This window comes from Gadus morhua, chromosome 22, assembly GCF_902167405.1.
Source record: "Gadus morhua chromosome 22, gadMor3.0, whole genome shotgun sequence".
NCBI classification, from domain to species: Eukaryota; Metazoa; Chordata; class Actinopteri; order Gadiformes; family Gadidae; genus Gadus; species Gadus morhua.
Window position 1 is genome coordinate 11,207,291 of NC_044069.1, and position 23,465 is coordinate 11,230,755.

The 23,465-nt window shown below is 46.6% G+C and overlaps 1 protein-coding gene across 6 annotated transcripts in view; it reads left to right on the forward strand.

Annotated features, from left to right (window-relative positions):
- LOC115535556 (sodium bicarbonate cotransporter 3) overlaps positions 1-23,465 on the forward strand; it is a 43,670-nt gene that overhangs the window by 13,599 nt on the left and 6,606 nt on the right. For 4 of the 6 annotated variants that reach the window (XM_030346849.1, XM_030346844.1, XM_030346848.1 and 1 more), the window contains exons 2-19: positions 631-712; positions 4,883-5,032; positions 5,808-5,946; positions 6,897-7,057; positions 7,390-7,578; positions 11,692-11,801; positions 12,609-12,766; positions 13,511-13,598; positions 13,894-14,040; positions 14,632-14,741; positions 18,185-18,359; positions 18,668-18,801; positions 19,239-19,484; positions 19,922-20,027; positions 21,138-21,299; positions 21,624-21,737; positions 22,074-22,235; positions 23,011-23,262. In XM_030346849.1, coding sequence (XP_030202709.1) covers positions 631-712; positions 4,883-5,032; positions 5,808-5,946; positions 6,897-7,057; positions 7,390-7,578; positions 11,692-11,801; positions 12,609-12,766; positions 13,511-13,598; positions 13,894-14,040; positions 14,632-14,741; positions 18,185-18,359; positions 18,668-18,801; positions 19,239-19,484; positions 19,922-20,027; positions 21,138-21,299; positions 21,624-21,737; positions 22,074-22,235; positions 23,011-23,262 — 2,685 coding nt within the window. Of the gene's footprint in view, positions 1-630; positions 713-4,882; positions 5,033-5,807; positions 5,947-6,896; positions 7,058-7,389; positions 7,579-8,676; positions 9,004-11,691; positions 11,802-12,608; positions 12,767-13,510; positions 13,599-13,893; positions 14,041-14,631; positions 14,742-18,184; positions 18,360-18,667; positions 18,802-19,238; positions 19,485-19,921; positions 20,028-21,137; positions 21,300-21,623; positions 21,738-22,073; positions 22,236-23,010; positions 23,263-23,465 lie in introns of all 6 variants that reach the window. The other 2 variants (XM_030346850.1, XM_030346847.1) reach the window with 2 other exon arrangements.

The following is a 23,465-nucleotide window of genomic DNA, read 5'->3' on the forward strand; positions in this document are numbered from 1 at the left end:
TTCTACAAATGCTAAATGGTGGTCATCCAGTCCATCTTTGTTTATAAGAATCTTACTTTCAACACTCTCAAAATCCCACACACGCAACCATGCCAGCCAAGCCACGCTAGTTGGCACCACAAAGTCACACAGCCAGTTGGAGTGGACAGAACATTATAACATAACCTTCGGAGGAGGTCATTGTGAGGGCTGAACTCTTAAGGAAGATCAACCTCATATTGAAGTGCACTCTACTTTCCTCTTGTATAATTATTCTGCAGTCACGATGGTGCTCTTGTTTTGTAGTACCTGTGGAGTTTCATGGCCACCGCTCAGAGGCATTGGCCCAGAGATCCTAGTGCCATATGGCACCTAGGGATGTGGCCAAGCTGTTAGGGATGATGAACTGGGAAGCGAAACAGGAAGCGGAGCAGCATGTGATCAGTCGCTTGTCAATAGAAAACGTAGTAGCATATCGAGTTTCTTCTTTACAATGCGTCCTTTTCTATTGCTCCACTAGATCTCACAGCCATTGTTAACTTAGTGCGTTTTGTCCCTTTTGACCTCCGCATTCTTGGGTTACTCGTCCACCTTTGGCCTCTTTGTCGCCGCCCTCCTCCCCCCACTAACCTTCTACCATTGTCTTGACAGGGTCTAGACGAGGAGGCTATCGTGGACCTTGGGAAGACCAGCTCCACCACCAACACCAACTATGAGACTGAAGAGCTGGAAAGTAAGTTCACTCAAGTCTCACAAAGCAGACATTAGTTTACGATCTATTACCACTATTCTAAAGTTGACCTTAAGTCTCCTTAGACATAGTAGGACTGCTGGAGCCGAGATTAACGCCACTAGGACTAAATTAACATCACCCTTCCCAAATGTATAGTGTGTTTTGCATGTTCCAGGTGACATTGCATGACAAGGCAACATGGTTGGCCCATTAAGGGGCGCGTGTTTGCCTAGCATCCTAATAACCTGTAGCGGGGGTTGTTGCTGCTGCTGGAGTTCTACAAGTACAGAAATAAATCAGCAGTGGGCGTTTGCTCACCTTGTGTGGGTGTCTAAGCAGGCATTGGTGTCACGCTTCAGGCGTCCGTGTTATGACGGTCTGCTGTCACAAGGCTACATGGCCAAGCTTGCCTCCAGCCCATTCCCGTCAATATCTAGCAGCACCCTCAGGGTTAAGGAAGAGATACTGGACAGTAGTCAGGACAGCTCTCTTTGAAAATAATAAGTGCCTCAATGAGACTTAACCTGTATAAAGATAGGTCAAATAGATAGTAACTGGTATGATTGGACAAGGCTGGACAACGCTGGCGGTTTTAACACCAATATTAAAAAGGTGTTAAATGGATTTTGTGCTCTCGTGCTTCTTCGTGTGTGAGTGTTGATGGTTAAATCGACCGGGTTCCTCTGAAGGCGGTTGAATTGCTGGGAGGCGGATCAGACAGCGGCTGGATTGTTTCCAGCCGGTGTGGACCAATCAATCCCCTGTGATCTCACATCCACCGCCTGGGGGGACAGACAAACGAGTGGTGTTAATTCAAGCCTGTCTCTCTCTCTCTCTGTCTGTCTCTCTCGGTATGTGTCTCTCTCCCTCTCGCTCCCTCTTTGAAAGACTGCACCCCCACTTTTTTTTAGTGTGTGTGTGTGTGTGTGTGCGTGTGCGCGCCCCCATACTCTCACCTTGTGTGTTTTCATCCTCTCCCACGGGTCATGCGCATGCATTTTATTTTCTGCTCCTCCTGGGGCCTCTCTCAAAGTCGCCTAGAATATGACTCATCCATGGAAAGCAAAGAGGAAACGTCTATTGGCAGAGAGAGAAGTATGAGAGGAGAGCATTTGCATCCCCCAGTGCTCCAATGGGCTGTTTACCACCACTGCTGACGGTGGACGTGGATCACCTTCTATCATAACAATGATAGTTATACAGGCAGCACACATTATCCGTCTGTGTTCAGACCCAGCCGTGATGGTGGTAGACGATGGTCGTCTCTGACGGAGGAGGTGTGGTGCTAAAGGTGCTTGAGGGAGTACCCCAACCTGCCTTCCTCATCCACGTCGGGTAGGCCCGGTTCCTGGCTCCCCGCACCAGTGGGAGATTTGTTACCGTTTCCCTGGAAACCGGCTCTCGCACCCAACACAGTTTTGGTTATGTGACTTCCAACGAACGGGTCTCTCCCCTGTAAACAGTTGGGAGTTTCCTTTCCGACTTGTTGTAGTTACCGCTGTTGCCGTGTCCTACACTGACTGGGGTCAAGTACCTCGATAAGGAATTGTTTAAACGCACAGACCAAATTGGATGTAATCTGAGGGATGTGTACCACAACGTCTTTGCTGACCCGCTCCAGGTTGTAACTGCCCTATTGGCAACAACACGCAGCTCAAGTTACCTCCAGCCTAATTAAGTGAACACCAAGGGAAGCATTATAAGAAATGGATATTGGGCATATGTAGGTTTGAAATTAGAATGTAGCAGGCAATACACGTTAGACGTGGATCATCAAGGTGAAAAAAGTGACTGCTTTTCCAAAAGAAGTTCTGGTCGACCTTCCTTCCAGCAGTTGGTCATTGGGGGGTATTGCAGTTTAGGCTAATAGGGATCAGGCCTCCTCAACACAACAATGACTTTGTTGTTTTGTGTAATGGAAATATTAACATGTGTTAAAATTAATGTTGTAGTTAATCCTTTAGAATGTATTGCGTTAAAGCCCCCCCCCCCTTCCACACATTTTTAGTGGGTGGCTCAAATGCTTGTGTTCAAGGTTGGCCATAAGATGGAACCATACACTAGCCGCGTTTACATGGACACATCTGATCCGCATAGATTTCTATGCGGAATAGAAAATGATCATATATACGCCTCATTCGGAATACAATTATCTAGGGATGCACGATATATCGGCAGTGATATCGTTATTGGCCGATGTTAGTCATTTTTTAACATATCGGCATCGGCCCGATAAGTAAAACTGGTCCGATATTAACAGCCGATATTTATTTCCGTCTAGTTGCCGTTGTGTGTGTTTTTTGCCCAAGCGCAGCTTGCTTGGTCATGTGACATTGTCAGTGACGCAGCCAGAGACGCACGGAGAGGCAGTACAGGAGTGTTTGTCACCTTAACGGAAAATAATCAATGTCGGCGGTTTGGATGTTTTTTACGGTCTCAAATGAAGGTACTCGAATTGCAATATGCAGTACGTGCAAAGCCGAAGTAATGCGCAGAGGATGCCGTGTCAAATCATTATATACATTATCGTAGCGAAATACAGTTTCTGTTGTGTTTTATTTGGCGTTCCGTAATCCCATTGAACCGGAACCGGATATGTGTATATTTGGTTTTAGTCTTTTCGCTCGGTACTCCGGATCAACAATAGGGCTAGAACCGAGTGAAAAGACTACAACCAACCTCCCTTGATATATTTGATTTAGCCTATTTCACAGATTTGAGTTGAAATTGACTTAAACTTGAAACACTTTTTGTAATTTATTAGACAAGTGTCTGGTTACCATGAATATTGGCACATTTGATTTAAGTTATAAAACCTTGTCAAGATATTTTGATGTGTGATCGTTATTGTGATTTATGATCCAAACTTTTTCATAGATGCAAGTTGTAAAAGTAGCCTAAAACTAACACTGTTATTAACTTGTGTTTGTTATGGATGCCCTGTAACTTGTTGAAGAAACAATGTATTTCGAAGTTTTGGTAAATAAAGAAAGAAATAACTTTTTCATATTCACAGTGTTTACATGTTCTTCAGTATACAAAATCATCATAGAAACTTGTTTTTATACCAATATCGATATCAGTAAATATCGGTTATTGGCCGTAACAGCAATTTTTATATCGGATATCGGTATCGGTCAAAATGTTCATATCGGTGCATCCCTACAATTATCTGTTCGGCATAGAATTCTATGCCGAATAGAAGAGGTGGTCTAGTCCGTTTTAATCCACATGTATACACTTATTCCGAATAGATTGGGGTTTAATTTAGAGCAGCTTCAGTAGTTCGCAATTGGTCCACTGAGCTCCGTCTGTACTTTTATGCACACCGGACTTGACCACTGTCAAGGAAAGTGCTAAGCGACGGGACATGGGTGTTTATTAATGACGTGTTCGCGTATCGTAGTGTCCGAGCACGTCCGAGATAACTGTAAATGAGTAGGCTACTACTAGTACTTTTGCAGGCTGAACGTTAAAATACTTCTTAACTTAGAGAGCCCACTCTCTCCCACCAGTCTTGGCTGCGGACTCGCATCCAAATTCCTCTTGTTTGCAACGGAGGTGGGGGTAAATATAAAGATCGGACGAGAAATTTACGTAGCTGTGATGTCCTCCTCCTTCTTATTTGAAGGAGCAGGCAGAGAAAAGCTCTCTCCTGCTGTGCCTTCATTAAAATCAAATTCACAATGCCAAATAGTGATAAGACGTCCATTATGTCACCACCGGTCCAGAGATGTTTCAGGTGTGTGCGAGAGACATAACGGACACTTTTGTTACTGCCATGTATACAGTACATTCGGATCTTAGGAACAGTCCTATTCCGCATAGAAATCTCTGCGGATCAGATGGGTCATGTAAACGCGGCTAATGTTTCCCAGAAGACAATCGCCAAGATAATAAGGCTGGTTTTACTTATATCTTCACATCCATATATCTTGTTTTCAACTATGGACTGGTAACAAGAAAAAAGACAATGGACATAAAGTGACCAATTGCCACCGGTGTCTTAAATATTTACCTGACCAACTGTCTCACTATCCGCCGAATCTTTAGTTCGGAGACTCGTCTGATCTGCTTGTGAACGTGTTCCCTCTGTATCACCATACAACCTCCACAAAGGCAACCCCAGTGTGTGTTCTTTATTAAATAAGTTCCCCCGCACTCGACCAGGTCACAGGGCGGTGTATGTCGGTGTCCACGTCCCCCTGGGTCGAGAGAGGAGAGGCAGGCACCGCCACCGCGGACATCGACACCACCGCAAGAAACGGGACAGGGACGCAGAGGAGGGGAAAGAGGACGGCAGGGAGTCGCCGTCTTACGGTTGGTAACCATGGGCTACCTATATCAACACACACACAGCAAACCCCCCCTCCCCGAAGTAGCCCTTTGTCTTGACTCTCCGTCACTGTTTATGTATGCGACTCCATCTTTATAACACTAGATTTATACACGCACGCACGCATGCACGCGCAGTTCCTAGATCCAATATGTGAAGGAACACGCCAGTATTGTCAATTTCAGAGGACAATACTTTTGTTTTTTCAGTGATTACATGTCCTCCATGTCGATCTATAACTACAATGATAAAATTGGCTTTTCCTGAGTCCTTAATTTTGGCGTTAATTTTGCCCCATTGCCATGGTTTCTATTCACATTAATAATGGGTAAGCAAGGAGGGCAGGGACGGAGTGTGTGAGAGGCGTTGAGGGGATTTTACATGAAGCTCTGAGGGGCAATAAAGGGCACAGCCAAACAGCCCCAACACTGGCTGAGGCCGTTGACATTTCAGACACGATAAGAGAGCGAGAGGAGCCGACAGACTAATGTGTCACTGTTAATCAACGGCACAAATGTTAAAGGGAAAGGCCAGGGTCTTTTGATTGGTTATTAGCCTGGCCCTAACCTTTTTAATAACAGAGTTGGAAAACTAAGTGGTACCAGGTTGTCATATGGGTTGAAAGGCAAACGTTGCATTAACGTTACGTCCTCCATGACTTCAGAGGTCGTTGTTGAGATGCTGACCGCATGCCAAACGAACGCACGCACACACTATTTCCTTGAATGACTTCCCCCCCCCCCCTGTTGGTGCGTGCAGACACCCCGTCCCAGCGGGTGCAGTTCATCCTGGGCACGGAGGACGACGACGCAGAACACGTGCCCCACGACCTTTTCACCGAGCTGGACGAGCTGTCCTTCAGGCACGGCAGCCACACGGAGTGGAAGGAGACGGCCAGGTCAGAAAGCACCCACCTCCTCCTCCCACATATCTTATTGAGGCAATCTTACACCAGGGGGCAGCCATTCATGATGGTGAAGCACGATTCGGAGTTGGATTACATAACTGTTGCCCACGAAAAAGTACAAAATATAATCTATATTTTCTCCTTTTTGTACAAAATATAATCTATTATACAAAATATAATCTATATTTTGTCATATCGTGGGTGCAATGTGCTCTCAAAATATCTTTTGATCTGTTTTCCCTGGAAATACATGGGGTCTGACTTGTACCCGGAATACATTTAGTCGCATGTGTAAGCTCCTTTGAAACTCAAACGTGAATTTACTGCTCCAGCAAGTAGGAAGTACCTAATTTACAACTGACCTAGCAACGGAGGGGCTTCCTCGTCCCTGGTGTGTAGTCAGCCAGCCAACTGCAGTTAATGCTTTCTAGAGAGCAAGGGATTTCCCGTGCTGATCACTGAAAGCTTTGCAAGCTCATTCTTTTTGACATTTTGCCACTACTAAACTCGTAGAACTGTGTTTTGGTTCCAATCACTGGGGTAGTAATATTCATAGCGATAAAGCTTTGAAAATTAGAGCATAGTTAAGTCTTTCTGATCACTGTCGAAACGTTTTGTTTACCAATCTGGTTGTTTGGTCGGAACTACCCGTGGTGAAATTAACAGATTCAAACAAACATTAGTACGTACAAGGGGGGAACAACACAGTCCTACAGAACCCAGAGCCTTCGAAACGAGACCAAGAACAACAAACAAGCATCCACTAAGGCTGCAAATAGACATGATGGCCGGTCCATCTGGTCATAATACTGCAGTGTTAGTAAAGCTGTGACAGTTTTACATGTTCCGACTGGGATCAACGACAACTGTGTGTGTGTGTGTGTGTGTTTGTGTGTGTGTGGTTGTGCGTATCCCTCTGCGTGTGTGTGTCTGTGGGGCAGGTGGCTGAAGTTTGAGGAGGATGTGGAGGACGGTGGGGAGAGGTGGAGCAAGCCCTACGTGGCCACGCTGTCCCTCCACAGTCTGTTCGAGCTGCGGAGCTGCATCCTCAACGGCACCGTCATGCTGGACATGAGGGCCAACACCATAGAGGACATCGCAGGTACGCACAAAGTACATTCACAATGCCGTCCTCTGTTGGTGGGACTTGACATTCATATGTTCAATAGGCTGTTTGGATAAACATGTTTTCTTTTTTAATCAGGGTTTAAGCCTTGTGAGACCATCCATCTATTCACTTGAAACTTGCAATGAATATCAGTCAGGCATTAGGGCACTGGGCAGTAATTGATTTCTAAATATAGGCACAGTCAATCAGAGTGACGCTCTTCTCTGTTGCCGATTGAAATTCTAGCTTATTATAATCTGAGAAATGCCTTTGGTGCAAACATCAGTAAATCCTTCCAATTCGTGTCTGTGGGTCTGTCTCCTCAGACATGCTGATCGACAGCATGGTGGCATCGGGCCAGCTGAAGGAGGAGCTGCGCTTCAAGGTGCGGGAGGCCATGCTCAAGAGGCACCACCACCAGAACGAACGCAAGCTCAGCAACCGCATCCCGCTGGTGCGCTCCATCGCCGACATCGGCAAGAAGCACTCCGACCCGCATTTGCTCGACCGAAACGGTGAGAAACCACACGACTGCACTCCCGTTATCTATTCACCAGAATTGATTTGAAATTCTCCGGAGCCAAAGCGACACTTTTCAAATTCCCTATGTTCACCCCCCCCCCCCCCCCCCCCCCCCGCCACCCTTGCCAGCATAAAAAGTGGAAGGTTGAAAGTGAGTAGAATGCAGGGGACAGTCGTTTTTTGGGGGGTCACGGTAGCGACAGAGATATATGGGGGTTAATCACTATGCTGGCATGATCGTCTTGGCCTGGCTTCAGGGTTTCTTGAACGATGGCTTCGGTTCCCAGGGATTATGCAAGAGGTAATGCTCAGAGTGATTAGCGTTTTTGTCAACTGGAATCACCAAAGTATGTGTCTTTGTTTGAGTGTGTTTGTTTTTGTATTTTCTTTTTGTTGACTGTAGTAAGTAGTATGGTTGTCTGGTGTGCATTCATGTTCACTGTTCGCTGGGCTGTGCTTCTAGGAATGATTTGGCAATTAGGATCTTATCTTGGACCATGCCCCTGCATTTTAAAAGCAAAAGCGTAGCCTATTTTTAAATGTGAAGTATTTGAATGCCATTTGTATAAATTGTTTATGTCTGTTCTATATCATGTAATATGTGTTTAATCTTGCCTACAGTAGTAACTTTTCTTATAGTTTGTACGTATGCATACAGTGCACCTTCCTTTGCGCTACCTACTGCATGCCTGCCTCTTTGAAGTATGCACTGATGCCAGCCACCTGTCGAGTGCTGTGATCGGTTGATTGGTTTGAAACTCGCTAGAGGGCCCATGGGTCTTTTCTGGATGCTTCCCCCTACACGTCCCTCCGATCGCACTCGACCCGGTCCTCTCCCCCGCACACCTTCTGACTGCACCCCTCCTGTTGCTTCACTCCTCCCCCCCCCCCCCCTCTGCCGTCTCCTCCTGAAGTCATTGTCCTCTGTGTTCTCTTCCCTCATCGAGTTCTCCCCTTTGCTCCATCCCTCCTCTTGTTCCTCCCTTCTCGTACCTCCTCTTTTCCTCTCTCTCCACGTCTCTTCCTCTCTCCACCCCCTTCCCCCTGTCCCCTTGTCCGTTCTCCTCTTCCTCCCTGTTGTCTCCCGTTAGGAGAGGGCCTGTCCTCCTCTCGCCTCTCCCTCCAGAAGCCCGGCCCGTGCGCCGCCATCGGCAGCCTGTCCCAGAGGCGCGAGTCACGGGTGGCCATTCTCCTCAACCACCTGCTGCCCTCCTCCCTGTCCTCGACCGCAGCAGCCGCCACAGGCGCCTCTCCTATGACCACGCCCCATAACACGCCCCCTCCCGACCGATGCGTCTCCCAGTCCCAGCAGCACCAGGGCCACGGCGGCCGGGGCATCCCCGAGGTGGTGGTGTCCCCCCCTGAGGACGAGCCGCCGCAGACCCCCACGGACGGGGGGAGACCACTGCCCTTAGAAGGCAAATATCTGTGTTGCCCGCCAGTGTGAGTCACTGCTTGAACAGAGAAAAACTAGCACTGGGCATGCTGGCTCTTCTCCCCCCCCCCCGCTCACACAGCCCCCAACCCACCCCACCCCACACCCCCACCAGCCATGTTGTCATCACCAACCTAAAGACTGCACTCACAAGCTCTGCTTCTCTGCCTCTTGAATTTATTCATTCCCCCTCACCTACCGTTTTTTTTTTTGTGATCCCAAGTCAAAAATTGTGTGTGTGTGTTGCTTGGCCCTGTCCCAATCCATACTTAACTCGTTGGCACTGCATGGCCGTCCTCCAGATAGTCTGGTCCTGTGTGCCACTGCTCAGCCTGCTATACCGACCCAATCACCACCCGGTGTGTGTGTGTGTGTGTGTGTGTGTGTGTGTGTGTGTGTGTGTGTGTGTGTGTGTGTGTGTGTGTGTGTGCGCTCTCGCACGAAAGCCACCCTCACCCACTCACACATCCACCCCTCTTTTCAGCTCAAATGGCTTAAGAAAAGTGTACACCTCCAGAACAAGCCCCTCTCCTCCCTCTATACTCCTCCATTTTTGTGAAACAACTTCCAGCCAGGAGACTCCCATTGGGGACTCGACGCAGGTTCTCTTCATCCAAATCTCGAGCCAAAGCTTTAACTTCACCAATCAATATCTCGGTCCGGCTTTTTCCATTGCAAATCTCGGCACACGCAAACCCCTATTTGGTTTCCTCCTCCAACGTGGGAGCGTATGGCTCCAAGATGCTTCCTCATTAAGACACGAGATCACCGTGCGCCAGCAGCCTGCCTAAATATAAACCCCGGCCAGAGCAGGGTGGCTGTGTTTCCACGTACCGTTCGTGGGCTAACCGACAGTCACCGTTTGTCCTTACAAAGTGTGTGTGTGTGTGTGTGTGTGTGTGTGTGTGTGTGTGTGTGTGTGTGTGTGTGTGTGTGTGTGTGTGTGTGTGTGTGTGTGTGTGTGTGTGTGTGTGTGTGAGAGCAACTTTGTGTGCCCCCCCCCCATGTGCGATTACGCTCATGGTGGTTGAACTGCGAGGTACGGGTCCCGTGTAGAGGTGACAACAGGGCCGTAGGGGATACTAAAAGGTTGGGGTGGGCTTATTATAGATCAACCGCTACCTCTGTAATTCTACTCCCCACGAGGAAGACCACCTCATCTCCGCTCATGCCTGTGAGGGACACCCACGAGCACACAGTTTAAGGACGTGGGTTATTCATAGAGGGTTGGGGAATTCATGGACTACAGCACAGCGTTTTGGATGGGGGTATTGACACGGAACAGCATATTGCTTAGGGATGTGACCGTTGTGTATGTATACTGACCCAACAGGTTGGGTCGTGCCTAATACAGCTGAGTGGATTCGTTTTTAGGGAAGTAACTAAATGGTTAAATCATTCTTGGGAACAGAAAATATCTAAATATTAATCATTGTAAAGCTGGGCAAGGGTGACTATTTTCCTAATGGTGTTGGTTATCTTTAACCGACATCTGTCTTTTTAACTCTAATGATAGATTTATTTTGCCCTTCATTCAGAAATCTATGTGGGTTTGCCCCACAAAGAATGTTTAAAGTTATATATTATTATTTTCATATTCTTAATTACTCGTGACATCCACATATGAAAGACGCCAACAATATGACGCAACCCTATTGCCATGCTGGCATGGATACACATTCTGGCGCATTCTTGACTGGCATGCGTTGGCGGATGCGGCCTAAGCCAATTTACACCCCCACCACCCCTTATCCCGCCCCACCCCGTATTCCAAGTGGCTTTGTTGGGAATGCTAGAGATGGCGCCCATGCTGGCCACCTGTGGTGGATACCAGGGCCTCGTCCAGTCGGGTCAGCCCCCCGGGGATACGAAGTCAAGGGGAACGGATCACCAAGCCGGCCCCATGCTGACACCGTGTCTCGCAGATTCGGTGGATCATTACAGCGCCATGAACTAGTGATTCACAAGCGCATCAGCAGTTTTAAACGATCTCGGTTTAACCTTTTTGGTTGATGAATTATTGAGCTGGAAACGTGTCGTGTCTGTGAAGAGGGGGCAGCTGATGAAGTGTGGACGGGGTTGCTTGTATGTGTTTGAAGCGTGTGCACATAGTGGTGAGCAAGAGAGAGAAGGAGGGCATTTGCTTCTGCTATGGATTTACATACATTACCCTTTCATTTCATCTCCCACTATTAAGTGCTAGCGTTTCCTGTCGTGTGTATTGCTTCGCGTCTTGTGGGCCGTGTTGAAGTGTGTGGCCAATTATGCAGAGAAAGGGCTTCAGCACCTGTCACTGCCCAAGTCCCCGAACGGCGTACGGTCGCGCATATTCAATGTCTCTAGCTCCTCTACATCATTTTGAAGGGTAACCAAGCATTAAAACAAAACTACAAGACAAGGCCCAAAAAACATTGGCACTATATTTACAACCAGGTCCATCTTGCCTATTTTCAAAACAAAAAGGGTCATTATGTTTTCTTAATTCAATAAAACGAACAACCACAATTTAGAAATTCATCAAAATAATCATTGTGCGTTTCGTCTTCGTAAATCCCCCCCCCCTTCCCAAGCGCCTGACCTCTCCCCAAAACCAATGACTGACAACCCCCGCCTCTGTCCCCTCTCCCCCCCACCCCCCCCACACACCCCCCCGCCCCCATATCTCCCCCAGGACATCTTGTGTCGCCCAGCTCCTGCCCCAACCTGGACACCAAAGCAGCAGAGAGGAGGTCGTCCAAAGCAGGGGTCAGTAGAGAAAGCAGCGGTTTCGACTTTAGCAAGGTAACCTAACTCCCCTTGGCCCCCCCGGTACAAAGCACAGAGGTTCTCCTCTGATCCCCATCCAACTCCATTCTGCTGGAGTGCGCCACATCATCGCTCATGCTCCTCATTGATCATGGACTGGAGCCAGGAAACCTTTCTGGTCCTCTGAGCGAGCACTTAAACGCTCGGATGATTTAAGCATCGTGTGACTTGGGATTTGATGTTTTTGTTTTTGCCTACAAAAGATGGTAACCCATCTATCACTGCATTGCACAATGCCCTCATCCATCAAATATAGTTTGAATTGAGAAACTTGGCATGGAGCCTGATACCTCTAAAGCAGGTATGAGTGATGCACTTATGAAGCATTATTATGTCACTTTTCTTGTCCATATAAGCGAAGATAGTCATCTTGGCTGCCCTTGCTCAGTACTGGGTAGTTCTCCTTGTAGATGCTATCTTTCCTTGTTAGTAGCCCCGTGCCCCTCAATTCTTGGAAACCATGAATTCTTGGACACCTCAATTCTTGGCCTTCCTTCATTCCCCATTTTGCTGCATAAAAGACCAGTTTTCTAGTTTTATACTTCACTGGTCAATGCCTAAAAAATGTACATGTCTTCCTAAAGAAACATGCAAAATAACTCTCCGAATAGAGTAACGATTCATTTGGACATGTTTCGATTTCTATAGGTAAGATTATGGCCGCATTCCTAGTCCGTGTCCCCCGCTGAAAGCCGCCTCGTTCCCCGTCTGTGACTTTTTGCACGCCTTCTCTCCACCGCTTCATCGGCGATGCTGTCTGAACTCTCTCTGGCTGCGCTCCAGGTGGACATGAACTTCATGAAGAAGATCCCTCCCGGCGCGGAGGCCTCCAACGTGCTGGTGGGCGAGGTGGACTTCCTGGAGAAGCCCATCATCGCCTTTGTGCGCCTCTCACCCGCCGTCCTCATCACGGGCCTCACCGAGGTGCCGGTGCCCACCAGGTTAGCCCCCCCCTGAGCCCAGAGCAAACCACCGGGTCGGGACAGAAGCAGGACCATGTTCAGACGGAAATATTCACGTGTGAATCCTATACAAAGTGCCTGAAAAGGCCTGGTGCTCTGTGAGCTTTACTCTTCGGCTTTTTTGAATCACACTCTGATTGTGAACCAAAATGTGTATGACACATCTGCTGTTGGGAATCTTTGAGTCAACTTGGCCAAACAATACAAATAACCAGTCCGATCAATGAATCCTTAGCGGAGTCAATTGATTATTTGATTTGGTTTTGTGGCTTAATACATTAAGCATTGTTTGGCGTATAAAAATGCCTGATTCAATATCCCATTCAGTAGTGCTGTTCTACCATCTCAAATAATGTGCTCTATGTAGATCCTCACTTTAATTGTGCTATTCCTAAAACAATTGCATAACCCCGCCTTTATTTGTGTGTACACAGTCACATGCCTGTGTTGAGATTAACCAGCTCCTTAGGAACTTGAGACTCTTATTTAATTACATATGTTTTTTTAATGAAATACCACTCATGTTTTACCAATTATTTGGGTACCACTGCAGAATTGAAGCACACATGCCATATTGTCTACATACATACATTTAGCAGTACACATAGATTCTAGCCGGCATGAGATCAATATTCGGATTAGGTGGTAGGGGAAAAAAAACGCGTTCCATTCATCAGTATGGTGGGGTTACTTGTTGGCATGACGACCTGTGTGTCATTGCAGGTTTCTGTTCTTGCTTCTGGGACCTCATGGAAAAGGCCCCCAGTACCATGAGATTGGCAGGTCTATGGCCACTCTCATGACGGATGAGGTGAGAACAGTGATGAGTAATGTAAATGCATATTCACATGTATATTATCGTAGTATTTGAACTAGGAGATCCCTGTTTAATATTAATGAAAGCTCTTATCGAATTTGCTTGATCTTACGTTTTAAGACCAAGATTGTGTGCTAGGATGGTAACTGGATTAGCTTTTTGGCACTTTACTGGTTAACTACAATCATGGATATTTATATATCGACGCAGTACATTCTCTCACACTACAAATATGTGTTCTTGCGTTTACTCTCACTGATCTCTGCTAATGTTGACGACTGCTCTGTAGATTTTCCATGACGTAGCCTATAAGGCCAAGGACCGAACAGATCTCCTCTCTGGTATCGATGAGTTCCTGGACCAGGTCACAGTCCTGCCTCCTGGGGAGTGGGACCCCACTATACGCATCGAGCCCCCCAAGAACGTCCCCTCTCAGGTCAGGCCCTCTCACTCACTTTCTGTCTCACTCTGTCTCTCTCTCCGTCTGTCTCGGTCCCTACCAGTGTCTGTCTCTCTCTCTCTCTCTCTCTCTCTCTGTCTCTGTCTCTGTCCCTCTTTCTCTCTTTTTCTCTCTCTGTCCCTCTCTCTTTCAAAAGAATTTTCCACAAAAGCTTGGTTTTCAGGGGAATCAAACGGAATGAAACTAACTAAATAATCCAAAAAATTATGATATGAATGCATATCAAAATGTAATTATTTTGATCAATCAATCCATAAATGTGTATATAATGTGCAACAATAATTGCAAAAGCTTTTAACCTACACATTAAATTGACTTGCTTACTTAAAAATATGATTGCACGTATTCATGCCAACAGCTATTATAAGTTTATTTATATCTGGACTATTTTCAATGTCCTGGTTGCCCTGGGAAAGTTGTTTTGAATGTGTTTACTAGTGATCCCGTCGCTAGGTCGTTATAAATACTTTGTGTGTATAGTAAGGAGCCATACAGCCGGTTACTTCGCCAAGAAGACTAGGTTCATGTTTGTCTGCGAGTTGAAGTCTGATGACCTCTGACCTGTAGATGAAGAGGAAGCAGCCGTCCCAGCCCAACGGACTGGCGTCCCCGTCCCCGGGGGACATGGAGAAGGAGGAGGAAGAGCACTCGGGACCAGAACTGCAGAGGACCGGCAGGTGAGCTGTGAACAGATGAAGGGCCAATCCCATTTCTACCCCTTACCCCTTCACCCCTTCAAAACAAGGGGGAGAGGTAAGGGGAAGGGGTAAGGGGTAGAAATGGGATTGGGCCTTACTTAGGCCTTTGAACTGGCTACCATCTGGCGGCAAATTATGGGAAATTGTGCCTCCCAATATTGAAGCTTTGTGAGACCATCCAGATATTCAACTTTGAGTTTCACAATCATAATCAGTCTGGCCTCGGCTGGGCGGCAATTGATTGAAAAAAATAAAAATAATCCAGCCAATCAGATTGAGTATCCAAGTGACACTCTGGCTCTCTTTGCTTTTTTCGAATCTGGTGAAAACATCTACTGCGCAAAGCCATCCATGCAAATAGCTGTTCCTCTTCTCAGTCGAACATCGTTATTCAGTGTTGTCTGGATATTCCATGAATGTGCCATTGATTGCTACCCTTTCCTGTTGTTTGGTGCCCCTATTGTTTTTTCAATTCTGTAGACTGCGGGGGCCCTTGCTTCTTCATAAACAAACTCTTATCTTATCCCTGAGCGCTTTAAAGTCCTGTTATTTTTTTCTTTCAACAATCTTGACGCCAGACTGCAGCGAGAAACAGAACGTGAACTCCATGTGAGATCAGGATGGGCTCCCAATTCTGACCACGATGCTGCCTCTGAAATATACACCTTCTCTTTTGGGATCTTTGCATCCATTTTTGTTAAATGTAAGACTTTAAATTGAGTAACATGAACGTATTTCTGTCATTTGACGAACAACAGCTGAGCTAAACGATTGGACCCCTCGGTGTTGGATTGGATCACGCACAAGGAACAAAACATGTTGTCCAGCTGTGCGTGTTGAGCCTTTGCAGGCTTTTTACGAGGGAGCTATGATGAGGATGTTGTGGCTGAAACCTTACGCCTTCACAGGCCCACACGTTGACGTCAGCCTTTGCTCATCTGTAGTGGAATGTGGATTTCCTTCGGGTGTACTTTATTGGAATAGGAGAATAATGTCCGTGGAAATTAGCTAACGAGGGATATGAGTGACCGAGGTTAGAAGCCTTTTCTCATTTCATGGTTTTTATTTGAGTTCATCGACCCCGACCGCTGGCGGAGTTTCTCTGTGTGTCATGGTATTTTTAAGATGGTATATCTCAGGTCCTAGACAAAAGGCAGAAATTGACTTTATTAATCCCTGGACGTAAATTATTCTATCGCGGCCATCCGCGAGAAAGGAATAATGTTATAACTATAGAATTAATTAGTGTTAATTAACAAAACTGTAAAACTATTAAAGAGACATTTGTTTTTCTTTATTGGTTTGTGAATAGTGAACACTCCATTAAATTGTCATTGTGTATGCGTCTCATGTTAATCACAGGTCAGTCAGCAGGACAACACCTTTCAAACCTTAAATAAACAGAGCAGGGAGGGCTCACTCATCCCCCCCCCCACACCACCCACACAGAGTTGAAAGTGCATCTATAAAAAAGGCATAGGGTTAAAAGCACAGCGATAGCAGTTGCTCCTGCAGAGATATTTAAATCCTCCTCTGAGAGGCATTTCCGTACTCCTAGCAGAGCTATCCAAACATAAGTGTTCTGACGGCTCTTTTTATTGTAAGCCAATGGGCTGCTGCCTATGAGGTGTTGCTGCACCTGGGTTAAAGTGCGCTTAACAGTCGTCCACGACATAAGTCTTTTAATTGCATATGTTTGTCTACAATTACCTCATGGATTCACTTGTTTCCTTACACCCATAAATACAAAGCAATCCCGATGGGACACCCGTGTTGTTGTGTTGCTGTTAATACCCGTGGTATTTCAGACTGATTGTAGGTTTGAGACCTTGCCAGAGTTAATTACCCACTATTGTTTCCTCGGCTAGCCCTGCTGACATTCAGCCCAAGACGGGGCTTTTACAGCCGTAGAAAGTCATCTGAAACCCAGAAATGTCACACTTGAGCATACGCATAAAGTGTGTGTGTGTGTTGCATTATTTACAGACTCAAGCAGACTTCTATAAAAGGCACACAGACGTTACGAAAGGGAGGGGGGGGGGGGGGGGGGGGGGGGGGGGGGGGGGGGGGGGAAAGAGTAGGAAATGTCTGAGAAATGAGTGTGTGGAGGGGAGCTGGTAACGGGTAAAAAAACGAATTGATGGGAGGAGCTGAGGGTTGTGGTGAGAGAGAGAGAAAGGTGAAGGTGGAACGGCACAGCTATATTTAAAACATAAACCCACTGTGTGTGTATTTATAAGATAGATTAGCCCCCGTCTTTATACAACCTGAGCAGGAAGTGGTTGGGTTCCACATTGACACACACACACACACACACACACACACACACACACACACACACACACACACACACACACACACACACACACACACACACACACACACACACACACAGAGAGAGAGAGCTAGTACCCTTTCCCATCGAGCTGCAGCAGGAGACTGCCTCAGTGTTGTCTGGAGGGTGGATACGTTGGGTGTGAAGGGGGCCCCTTGTGGGCAGGCCTGGGCAGGTCTCTGCTCCCCTGGGGGTATCTACGCTGCACTACCGCAGCACAGATCTCCCTGGCTGCTCTCACGTACATATCGAAGCCAACGTCAACTCCTACAGCGCACTGTGGTTTCAGTTGGCCATGCCACCCTCTTTCTCTCACATGAGTGGTTTTAACCAAATGTACCCGTTGGTGTTCTTTAGTTGAGGCATATTGAGAACAGTGAACCCTAATGGATGTGTGTGGATAGGACATCCCCCTTCTCTCCCCTGTTATTACTTTGGTCAATGATGATGACACTTACGTAGACATTTAGGGAATTTAGCAGACACTTTTATCCGAAGTGAGATAGAATAAGTACATTTGTCAGAAGAGAAACGACAATATATCTGTAAATATATAGGCAATAAATCAGTAAGGATGTTTATAGAAACAAGTCCCAAAACACATAAAATTGCTATGTTAACCCATCCCCCGTATACAACAAAGATAGCTAGGCCAAGACACAATGCATCTATTTTTAGGTGTCAGATGATCAATTAAAATGACCAAAATCAAAGATTCCTTGGTAGTGTAATCACCCTGTTGCCTGGATCGGCAGAGTCCCCCCATAAAATGAGTGGCCAACAATGTTTTGTCCTTTTTTTTTTTTTTAAGCGGCAGCTAGTGAGTTGCGTGTGATAAAGGACTATTACGCACAACGTTACGGAGCTTGTGTTGATGGTAGATGTGAAACACACCCGTAGGCCCCATGGATTCAGTGACTTATGTCATGTCTAAAGACACAACCTTATTGACTCCAAATGCCAATGAATGTTTCCACTTTGACCATCATATTGCTCTGCATGACCATAGCAACACAGAGAACCCAGATCAATACAGACCCATGGGGTATCCACCAGACCTTCATTTCTCCTGTGTGTCTGTCCTCAGGATATTCGGGGGGCTTGTGTGGGACATCAAGAGGAAACTGCCGTTCTACTGGAGTGACCTGCGTGACGCCCTGAGCCTGCAGTGCCTGGCCTCCGTCCTCTTCCTCTACTGCGCCTGCATGTCTCCTGTCATCACCTTCGGGGGTCTACTAGGGGAGGCCACCAAAGGCAACATCGTGAGTGTACAGTTTCTGATCTGTGTGTGTGTGTGGGTGCCCAGAATAAACACCTGCCACCTGCCGATGGCAGATAGTTTTGGTAATTTCAGGTTAAAACGATTGCCTGGCCGATAGATGTTTACAGTTAAAAAGACAAATTGAACTGCATCAGCAGAGTTCAGAGCATATTTTTCTAGTAATTTCAATCCAATAGGTTTGAAAGCTGGTTTGAATGGGTACGCGCGATGTCCATTCCTTCACTGTCCTCATTGGTCCTCTCTCTCTCATTCCCCCTCCTCTCCCCTGTGTCTCTCTCCGTCCTGCAGAGTGCTATAGAGTCTCTGTTCGGGGCCTCCCTGACCGGGGTGGCCTACTCTCTGTTTGCCGGCCAGCCACTCACCATCCTGGGCAGCACAGGTCCCGTGTTGGTCTTTGAGAAGATCCTCTTCAAGTTCTGCACGTGAGTCCTCCGCCTCCAGTCTCCTCCTGTGCTACGAGGCCATCTAGTGGTAGATGTGTGGAAGGACAATTCAAGTCCTGCTGCTGCTACTCAGTGGTTGCCTCAAGCTGCCACACATTTAAATACGCATAATTAAGTCTCTGTAAATATATCCCTGAGAATTACGTATTTTTATAAAAATAATTTGCGTGTGTATGTAAGGTTTGTGTTTGTTTGCAAAAAGGCACATGTCATGTGCAAATAAATCTACAAAACGCCTTGGCAGAATGAAGGGCAACATTTTACCTTTTCAAAATGCGTCCTGTATGCATATTGATCAAGTGCTGATTCTCTGTGAATTTTTCTCTGGGAGCCTTAAGCTGTTGGGTCAATATTGATTGTTCATAATACACTCAAGCCCCGTTCCATCCATCTCTCTCCCTCCCTCTGCCCTCCAGGGACTACGGCCTGTCCTACCTCTCGCTGCGGACCAGCATCGGGCTGTGGACGGCCTTCCTCTGCCTGGTGCTGGTGGCCACGGACGCCAGCTCGCTGGTGTGCTACATCACCCGCTTCACGGAGGAGGCCTTTGCGGCGCTCATCTGCATCATCTTCATCTACGAGGCCCTGGAGAAGCTCTTCCACCTGGGGGAGCACTTCCCGGTCAACACGCACAACACCCTGGACAACCTCACCCTGTACTCGTGAGTCACGCACTGAGTCACCGCCAGCATTTTTTTGTTGGTAAATGCAAATGCCAAGTCCCAATCGCTGCTTTCTATTCCTATTTTTTTTGTTGCTGAAGGATTTTCAATTCCATAACAATTCACGTGTGCAAACAATATTTTCTCACCTTTTTGAAGATAAATCCTGCATAAATGGCAATTCAACACCGAAACTAACGTTTTATAGCAACAGCATTCTCATAACAAGCAACTTTTAATCATACGTATGGAAAGGCTCTATGTTCTCTTTTGCACTGCTAACCAGAAATACGACCAATATAAAGAATAGAAGGCAATTGGGAGCAAATTAGCAAAAGTGTTAACCTACCGCAAAGATGCAGGGAAATGATGGATTAAGATTGAAAGCTACATCGAAGATGAAATGAACGTATGCGTGATCCTCCCCATGGCTTCAGGTGTCAGTGCAGCCAACCAGTCAACGCTTCGGCCAGCACGGTGGAGATATGGAACCAGACGGGCTACACCCCAGACAATGTCCCCTGGGACAAGCTCAACGTCTCGGTGAGGCCAAGACACAAAAGTGACCCCCAAATTCTTCGTCTGTGTGCTGCTGACTATCCTCACCATAAACGCTTAGTGCTCAAACACCATTTCTTAGGGTCATCACTACTATAGCTTACTTTATCTTATCTGGGTTCCCGGATGCCCTGGAAGAGTCAGTTAATGTCTAATTTCTGATCAAGGAGAGTTAAGACTTGTTTCATTACAGAAAACATGCTACCAAAGAAAACTAATTTGTGTGAGATATTGATCTAAAGTTTGATTTATGAGACTAGTTCATGAAAAACTGATGGATTACACAAAAATGGGTTCACAGAGACTGGAAAAGATAGGTACACAGATGACTATAAACAAGTTAAGATGTTTGAATTTATTCCTTTCATCAACCTTTTATTTATACCGAGATAGTTCCTCTAAGACTTTTTTTTTTAATGAGGCTCTGGGTACACGCAAATGGCACGAAGGATAATTATGAAAAGCTAAAAACATAAAACATCAAGGAACAACCAAGTGATAAAATAAAAAACGTACACTAACTGCTTTAAGAGAGCGATATAATAATTCACAAATGGATACATCGCAGATTATTTTACAATTTCATTTGACCTCCATTGAGGTCAAGAGAAAATGTCCTCTCCTTGTAATCATATCTTTTAGAAACACATGATGTGTCAGGTTATAACCAAATAATTGCAGAGAGAAGGACTGCAAGGACACAATGGAGAAAGGTGGATGATGAGGACTATGGCCATTAAAAATAGAGGGTCATAAAGATCATAGGTGTTACAAAGAGGTCAAATGGCCCGAATACAGTTGTAGCGACCTTCAGGCTCTTCAATAGGTCTCGCAATGATCAACACAATAGGAAAACCTTAACTCATCTTCAGAGCAGGCGTTCTGGAAGTGCCAGTGAATCCAACATTTAATTTTTAAACATGTTAGTATGTCTCCTATGATCTAGCAATAGCGGTCCCTAAGCTACTTAAATATCAGCGTAAATCAGAAAAAACAAACCAGTGAACAAAAGGTAGTGAAAATACACTGCTTCAGGGCGTTAATATCCATGAATGAATAGTGTGTGAGGGTAACACGGTGTCCTCTTTATCCCAGATGTGTAACCTGCTCCACGGGGAGTTCACGGGCGAGGCCTGCGGTCACCACGGACCCTTCATCCCCGACGTGCTCTTCTGGTCCATCATCCTCTTCTTCACCACCTTCTTCCTCTCCTCCTTCCTCAAGCAGTTCAAGACGGAGAGATATTTCCCCACCATGGTAAGTTGTTGTTGATGAAGCGAATGCTGATTGGTTGTAAAGAGGTTGTTTTTAAAGATGAAGAAAAACCCTTGTTGTGGTTGCTGCATCATATTTCTAAACTACTCCACATGCTTTAGCTTGCTACGCTAAACAATGGCTACACATGTTATACAGCCAAGCTTGCACGCACCAGGCTAGCGAACATAAGGTCTTTGTAGAGGTATAACTCTGCTCACTATCTTTATGGTTTAAGTAAAGCTCTGGGGTTCACAAAAATCGTTGTGAAATGTGGCAATAAAATATTGACCTTCTTATTTCGTCGGTTGTGATTGTTTTATGTAGGTGCGCTCCACCATCAGCGACTTTGCTGTGTTCATCACCATCATGGTCATGGTGTTGGTGGACTATCTGATGGGCATCCCCTCTCCTAAACTCAACGTTCCTGACCGCTTTGAGGTAGGCATCGCAACACATAACGGATCAGCCTCGCTCAGGAGAGCTCATTAGTGTTTTCCAGCATGTCGGTACACTTTTAGTACAAACATTCCCTCACTTCGATCCAGATCTCCATGAATGTCTCCCATGATGTACCACAAAAAAATGCCCGCTCATATTCAACATGAAATAATAACGAGACTAGATATTAATTAATTGGAAATAAACCCGGTCCCCGTCAGCCAACCCCGGCCAGCGTTCTATAGCTGGGTCTTGGTGTTTGCTGGGGCCGTGTCCAGGCGCCTTTTCAAAAGGCCACACATTAACTAATTACCGTGATGGTCTGCTCCCCGGCAGCCCACCTCCAAGAACCGCGGCTGGCTGATGGACCCGCTGGGCGACAACCCGTGGTGGACGCTGCTGGTGGCCGTGCTGCCCGCCCTGCTCTGCACCATCCTCATCTTCATGGACCAGCAGATCACCGCCGTCATCATCAACCGCAAGGAGCACAAGCTCAAGGTGAGCACGCCTCCTCGGACCTCTGACCTCTGACCCCTGACCCTGCCGGGAACAGGAAGGGTGCTAGTGGGACAATACTGTGTTTTTATCTGATCTGATATACTTACGAAACCAAATCGATATAGGGTGTGTGACAGACGTTTTGCAGGTAGAAACAATGCACCCCATTGACTTGGGTCTTACTTTTGCCACAGCCCCCCCCCCCCCCAGTACCCAGCGGCCTACCAGTGTCTGGGATCTGTCAATATTTTGTATCCGTACCCAATAGACGTCCCACTCTGTTTATTTCAAGATGAGGCGGTTCAACCGAAGACTTGCTGTGTTTGTGATGGTTGATTGATATTTTTATGACAAGCAGGGACAACAAGAAATCAGAGTTGGTAGTACACTCCTGGCTTCATTTAACACACAGCCCCCGCACCGCAGCAGGGACTTTATTGTACCCTGACAAAATTATATGTAGCTGCCAAAGTTTGACAGCTTATGCAAAAATGCCAATTTTAATTGTAACACAATTATAACTTTTTTTTTTTTATTATACTTCATTAATTCAGGATGACACATTTTCAATGTTTATTTCCCTAAAATTACCAACCACAAAAAAAATATCATAACAGAAAATTGTCACACGTTTTCAAAATAGACTATGCCAATCATTTAGTCAATTCCTGTCCATCTTCTTCATCCATAACGAAAAACAAAACGGAGAAGTGCATACTCCAGAGGCTCCACCGCTCACCCCCCCCCTCCCCCTGTGCACCCCCCCCCCCTACAGAAGGGCTGCGGCTACCACCTGGACCTGACGATCGTGGCCATCATGCTGGGCGTGTGCTCCATCATGGGCCTGCCGTGGTTCGTGGCGGCCACCGTGCTCTCCATCTCCCACGTCAACAGCCTCAAGGTGGAGTCGGGCTGCTCCGCGCCCGGCGAGCAGCCCAAGTTCCTGGGCATCCGGGAGCAGCGCGTCACCGGCTTCATGATCTTCATGCTCATGGGCTGCTCGGTCTTCATGACCTCGGTGCTCAAGGTGAGGGCCGCGCCGTTCGTGTTGTCTAGTGGAGCTCTTAAGGGGAGCCCGCCTGGGTGGGTCTCATCTCTTGAAGGGGCTTTAGGGGAGATTCGGGAGTTGTAAAGTGAGAGTAAGCGGAAGGTTTTGGAACTGAACACCATAAAAATAAAGTCCCCTTCCTCTGCTCTCCTCTTCCCTCATTTCTCAGATCTTCTAATAGA